We start from the raw sequence: 6921 nt of genomic DNA, 5'->3' as shown, positions 1-6921 counted from the left end.
CCCCCCCCCCCTGTGCCTCCTGCAGCCGGATCAGCAGTGCTGCCCTTGCAGTCGCATGCTGGTCCCCCTCCTACGTTCAGGGAGCATTTTTTATTTTAATATGCAAAATTTGTCCTTTTTCTCCCTGACTTTACAGCCTCTGTGTCATCAGCAGTGCTTACTAATTGCAGTCAACACTGTTGATAGAATAAATTAAACAACAAGCTACTCTAACATCTGGTTTTGCTTTGCTGTCAGTAGGAATACTAAAAGCTTAAATTTACTGAATTATTTTTCATTTTCTTGGCCTGGGACTGATACCCAAGTACGTGCAGCTGTACAGCTGTCTGGACCTAGTGTAGTCACAACCCTAAAGGAGTAACAGTTTGGTTTTAATGTTAATTCCGGTTTTTGAGACCCTCCATTGTTTTGGTGTCCCCTGCTCGCCTGCAAGGAAGTGGCATCCCACTGCACTCTCTGGGGAGGTGTGTCCAGTGCAGCCTGCCACTGCCACATTACGACTGAATCTTGGTACCTATTTTAGCTAAAAAGTACCAATACGTTCATATTTTACATCCAGTTTGTCTGCGTTGGTGGCAGCCCAAACAGGATGAGGGCATTTGCCCAGTTCATGCACAAGGAACTGGGACTGATGGGTGACGGGGAGGACCTGGCAGACATCTGCGCAGGGACGGACCGATATGCCATGTACCGGGCTGGGCCGGTGCTCTCCATCAGTGTAAGTACTGCACCGTACCGCATGCGTTTTCCAACCGGGGCGCTCACCGCAGCCTCTGCTGCTGCCAGTGCGGTCCCACAGTGGGCTGGCGTAGGGGCCCTGTCTCCCCCGGCAGCAGGGAGGGTGGCCGGCACGACCTCTCCCATGCCTCCGCTTCCCTCAACACCCACCGGCAGATTTTTTCCCTCTTTTCAGTTTTCAGCCATTACCACCAGTACAACCTTACAGTGGTAAAGCTGCTTCTGTTTGAATGATATTTCTCAGCACCCTACACGTTCAGTTTAAAAAGCATCGTATTAAAAATGAACATGCACGTATTTTGCTCAGCTCAGCAGTCTGGCAATTCAAGAGGCAAAGACCACTTCCCACCACGCATGAACTATGAAATATTGCTGGAAGTATTCCATTGACATGAGCTCTAAAGTAAAAATCTTGCTTTATTATTAATTATTCTTTAACAGCAGCAGAATTTTTGGCACTGCACAAAGGAAAAAGCAAATACAGGCTGTGCTGGTGGGGTGCTCACACCCCAAGGCTCGGTCCTGCCCTCGTTTCTTCCTGCACAAGTTTAGTCTTAAATCTGATTCACAGGAGACAGCGTCACTCACACAACAGAGCTCATGTTTGGTCCTTCTGACAAAACCAAACCAAACCTGACCGACAGAAAAGCCTGGGGGAATCAATCTGACAGGATCCAAAGGGGGAAAAACCCACAAGTTTTGCTATTCCCCAATCTGGCAGTAGTTGTGACACAGCTGGAAGAAAAGCTGACACTGAGCTCTTGGCCATGCACCAGTTTTGTGCCAATGCAGAAGCCATCAACCCCTGGGCTCATCCCTGTGAGAGGACGCAGGGCAGAGCACGCAGCAAGCCTCCCCCAAAACACTTTGTGCAGCTGCCAACATCACATTTTTGCAAGTTGCTTAGAAACACAAATGAAGTCAAACATACCGGAGGCAGGAACAGAGTTTCCTGCTTTGAATATTTACAATGAGAATACATTTTTTAGGCATTGGCAAATAAGTCAGGCTGATGTTCCAGAATAACAACATGCAAAATGTTTTCATATTTAAAACATGATACGAGCCTAATAGACCATCAGTCTCACAGCCAAATGAAAAGAGACAAAGCAATACGAAAACTGCATATGTTAAATTAGCTGTGCTTCTTTACATATGCTTCCTTCAGGTTTTTGAACATGATAGTGAAACCAAAAAATGTGAGGCATTTTTCACGGGGAAAAAAAACCAAACCCCACACCACCAAACACCTTTTGTTTTTAAAGGTAAAGCCGAGAAAAGGATGGCAGTTGAGCAATGGAGCAGAAAACTAAGATGATCACGTGAGGGAGCGCTGGGCAGAAAGCAGAGGCAGCTGCAACAGCTCCAGATTTGCAAAACATCTGCCAGCCCAGAGGTTTGGCAGCGGAGATGGGGCAGCAGGGCACCACAAGCTGTGGCAGAGGACAGGGAACAGGCTGGTGCCAGCAGAGGGGAGAGCCTGCAGGCAGCCAGGCAGGCGCTGGGGACGGAGGGACACCAGGGTGTGTGATGCGAGCCAGGAAGCAGGACAGGTGGCCTGCGAGGCGTGAGGCTTCACGCAGCAAATGCCTGACCCCGAAACTGGTCCTCACCAAGGGGCACAAACCCATCTGTTGTCCTTCATGCCCAGCGATGCAGGTGGAGGTGCTCCAGCGTGGGGCGAGGGTGGGCTGGGAGGCACCCAGAGAAGCAGAGGCTGAGGTTGTCCTCACTGAAATTCACCACTCCAAGAGTACGAGCAGGAGACGACAAAGAATGGAAGTCAGCACGTGGTGTAAGGACAGGCAACACAAGGGGAAGGTCTTGGAGCATTCAGCCATCAGGATGCGTTCGTGGAGAGACCTTTCTTGAAGGAGTGATGCCATCTGTGCGTCTGTCATACTGGTCCCCAGGGATGAAGGCTCTATTGATAAGAGCCTTAAAAGCATCAAGGGGAGGAGAAGAGGGTGAGATGCTTTACCTGGACAGGCTACATAGACCCTGAGATGTCTCTCCCCTGTCAAAAAACCGCTGTTGGCCTCATCAGTGGAAAGAGGCCACAGCGTAACCCTAGGCTCATTGCAGTCACGTACCTGTCACCTGCCACAGCATCAAAGGGAATGATGTTTTTCTTTTCCCTCCTCCCAACAGCACGGGATGGGCATCCCTTCCATTTCCATCATGCTTCATGAACTAATCAAACTGCTGCACCATGCAAAATGCCGAGACGTTACTATTATACGCATCGGTACTTCTGGAGGCTTAGGTAAGCTATCCATGGTCTTCCTTCTGGGCAAAGAGGGTCTTAATAAAAAACATTCTCTGCAATAGGTCATGTAATTATGAGCTTTAGGATTTTGTCAGGTCCCCAAATATCAAACATGATATTTTGTTTTGGGTTAAAACACAGCAAACTTCTAGCGACTGGCTTAGCAGAGTGCACATTTTCATAATGAACAAAGGCCTTGAATTCACAACAACTGGGTATCACTTTTCAAACAGAAAACACTTCACTGGAAGTCACTGTCATGCTTTGAGATCCTCCCGGCTGTCCCAGTGCCTGTAGTCCTCCACACTGGTGGGACCCCTGGCTGGGGCAGAGGTGCTGCTTGTGCCTGCACAAGCTGGTGGTGGGGCATGATCTCTGCAAACCAGAAGCACGTTCCCACAATCACTCATCGTGTGCTGATTCTGTACGTTTTACTTCTACATCTGTGCTACTGCATGAATTTCAATTACTCTCTCAGATCTGTTTTACTCACTAAAAGAGCAATCCCACAGTCACACATCTATAGAGATTTTTCTATCATGCTGAAGTTTTGCAGCAGGTCACAAGTGTTATGAGCTCTGGCTTAGCCTCAGCCTTTGTTTTCACAGGGATCGAGGCCGGGTCTGTTGTGATCACGGACATGGCGGTGGACTCCTCCTTCAAGCCACGGTTTGAGCAGGTGGTGCTGGATGATGTGGTGGTGCGGAGCACTGAGCTGGACAAGGACCTCGCAGAGGAACTACTCGCCTGTAGCAAGGAGATTCCTGACTTTCGCACGCTCATTGGCCATACCATGTGCACCTATGACTTCTATGAAGGTAAAATGATCTTTGACTGTCCTTCCTCCCTGCAAACGTAATGCCAAGTCTTTATGTTCTTACGTAGGCAAAGTTACCCATGCTGCCAAAGCCTAAGAACGGCTGCAGGAGCTGACCCACCTGATACGTTAGAGCTTGTTCAGCGGTCAGAGCAGGGTACACCTTCAGAACACACAGTACCAATTTCGGCACTTTGCCAGGGTGAGGCCTACTCTGCTAATTGGTCTCATGTGCATCTGCCAGTTAAATTTCTAATGTCACCTGCAAGACCAGCGCTGCTGTAGCTGGTGGCATATCAAGAGTGAAGATCCACCCAGCAGTGATTGCTCCCTGGGACAATGCAGGTGCCCGGGGGGACCCCTGCTGCCTCCCAGTCCAGCCATTACATGGGAGCCATGCACAGTTGCAGACCCTCCCAAAAGCAGTAGCCTCACCCTGGCAAAGAAAACAGTCCCTCGTCCACAATCCTGTAGTGAGCCTAGCAGATGGGTTACGCTGAGTTGTTTGCTACAACAAGATTATAACTTCAGAACTACCAAACACTAGAAAAATGTCAGCAAGCATGTGAGATTTACGCAAACAAACTTTGGTTACTCTGGAACCGTTTCCTTTGCAAAATTAAATGCTGATTGCAGAGTAGATGAAATGTAATAAATGAAGAATTAATAATCTGAGGACTATTTATAAACTTTTGGATCTGCTTGCAAATGCGACCATCTGTGTATTGCTCGAGACCATGTTTTATTTAAACAAAAAGCTGTTTGAGAGGATTAACAGTAGGAACAGCAATAAAATGAAGCACTCCACCCAGGTTAGCACAGCCAGAGGTATACATTTTGCTTGCACAAAGGACTTTACATACTGTGTGAGAGGAGTAGCTGCGCTGGGCATAGGTCCGCTCTGTGGACCCAGGTGCAGCTGCAGGACAGCCAAAGCCACCAGTGGAGTTAGAGGAGAGGATCAGGATGGGTGCCCATGCCTGGACACACTGAGCACGGCGTTGGGTCCTGCCTGCGGCAATGCCCCAGGGCTGCAGTGAGGGTGGGAGGGAGCGCCGGTGCCCCGGGACCCAGCTCCCTGGCCAGCACCAATGCCACCCGAGCAGGGAACACCACTCGCAAGCAGCTCCAGCTGCCTGCCATCCGTGACAGCCCCTTAAGAAAAATTAAACCTAAATTAAGAGGGTTTTCCTCTCCTCAGTTTTGCCATTCTGCACAGCTTGCTATGCCCCTCTTCAACAGTAATTTGGCATTTTTTGGATTTAACCTGGCAGACCTTCACAGCTGACCTTCATTTCCGTGCACCTCAGAGGAGCTGCGATGACTTGCCCCTGCAGAGTGCAATATACCCCCTGTACTTAACACCTGTGGGCTTACTCATCCTTTTTACAAGTGTTAAAACCTGTGTAATTTTCTCCTCTATACAGAGACATAGCACACTGGCTTTAAACACTGAGGTTAATATGAGTTAAGTAACTATTCAAAGGAAAACTTAGTTGGCTTCAGACAAAACATAGGCACTGCTGGACTTGCCATTTGAAACTACACACCGTTCACCATGACTGTAAACCCACACAGGGTCAGCAGTGACACTTCTCTGCTTCCTTTCAAGGTCAGGGGAGATTAGACGGAGCACTGTGCTCTTTTTCCAGTGAAAAAAAGTTAGAGTACTTAAAAAGAGCTTATGACGCCGGTGTGAGGAACATTGAAATGGAGTCCACGGCATTTGCTGCCCTGTGCGGGCTGTGTGGCCTGAAAGGTGAGTCCTCTTGCAGCCACCTCCGCGTCCTTCCCGCACCCCCATGCTCTCCAGCTTAACCCGACCTGAAGGTTCGGTTTGGTGCAAGATTCAGACAACCTGAAGGCCGAAAAGGCATTCCGAACGATTTTCACTAGAAAAGTACACTAAAACAAATTTTGTGGCTCAATAAAAAACGTTTGTTTTAAAAGGCCTGAGCATGTGTTGGGCAAAACAAAACTTAATCCCCCCTTATCCCTCTCCCAGCCTTAAAACAAGTCCTGGCCGTACCTCTGGTGCTGGCTTTCCCCATTTTGCTGGAAGAGAAATGGGGTGAGTGGAGGGTGCCTGCAGAGCGGTGCTGTGGCCAGCGGCTTCCCCGGGGGGCCTGCCGCTTTGACACCTCCAGCACATCGGGGCGCATCCCCCAGCAAGCCCCAGGGGCTTGGGGAGGATGGGCAATGGGAGCAGGGCCTCCTCTCCTTCCCCACGGGGCAGTGTTTTAAGGTGGCGGGTGCCTGTTGTCACATGTGAGGTAACGCAGTGCTTTGGCCATCCTGCAGCCGCCGTTGTCTGCGTAGCGCTCCTGGACCGCCTGCAGGGGGACCAGATCCGGGCACCCCGCGAGGTGCTGCAGGAGTACCAGCAGCGGCCTCAGCGCCTGATCGCAGCCTTCATCCGAAAGCGCCTGGGGCCTTGCCCTCTGGTGGGAAACACATTTTTCTCCAGCAACTGATGGGCGATGCAGCACAAGCAGCAGGGCGCCAGGTCCCAGCCGGCACAGTGCGTGTTTGTGCCCCCAGCGCTGCCATGCCAGGAGCGGGCAGGCGGGACCTACCCACACGGGCACACCGCGGACCCTTTGTGTGGGAAACGAAAAAGACTTGGTCACAATGTGCTCCCACAGGCAGGTGCCCTCCATGGCTGAGCGGGGCAGCCGGATCCAGTGAACACTGCCACGCAGGAGCTGCGGACCTCCAGTACGGCTTGAATTGCACCAGCACACTTGCATACCCAAGGAGAGCTCCAGCCAAAATTTGCATGGAAATTAAGATTGTGTTACCGAACTGCACGGTCCTCACTCCTGTCTTCAGTGGTCGCAAAGAACTGTCCTGTTAGGGTCGCTCCTGTCCACAGCGATCCTCTAGGAAGGAGATGACTTTGCATTTGGCATAAAACCAAAACCTAAGTAAACGACATGCAAAATTAATCTACGTTTGTGACCATTGCTACTCACTGCTGTTACGAAGGCCGTTCAGACTTTCATTCATACAATGTTTAAAGATCTGTCAAAAACTGATGCGTACCAGAGTGTTTGAACACAAGAGGTCATGTGTGGGAAGCGCACCTTGCACAGAC

At 50.2% G+C, this 6921-nt stretch overlaps 1 protein-coding gene across 1 annotated transcript in view; it reads left to right on the top strand.

The window, feature by feature from the left end:
• Positions 1-6298, top strand: part of UPP2 (uridine phosphorylase 2) — a 7718-nt gene extending 1420 nt beyond the window's left edge. Inside the window, exons 3-7 of the mRNA XM_009334037.1 lie at positions 560-718; positions 2890-3004; positions 3616-3825; positions 5437-5583; positions 6126-6298. Coding sequence (XP_009332312.1) covers positions 560-718; positions 2890-3004; positions 3616-3825; positions 5437-5583; positions 6126-6298 — 804 coding nt within the window. The remainder of the gene's footprint in view (positions 1-559; positions 719-2889; positions 3005-3615; positions 3826-5436; positions 5584-6125) is intronic.
• Positions 6299-6921: the final 623 nt, after the last annotated feature.

This window comes from Pygoscelis adeliae, unplaced genomic scaffold (assembly GCF_000699105.1).
Source record: "Pygoscelis adeliae isolate BGI_AS28 unplaced genomic scaffold, ASM69910v1 Scaffold131, whole genome shotgun sequence".
In the NCBI taxonomy this organism is placed as follows: domain Eukaryota; kingdom Metazoa; phylum Chordata; class Aves; order Sphenisciformes; family Spheniscidae; genus Pygoscelis; species Pygoscelis adeliae.
This window is presented reverse-complemented; position numbering and strand designations above follow the sequence as displayed.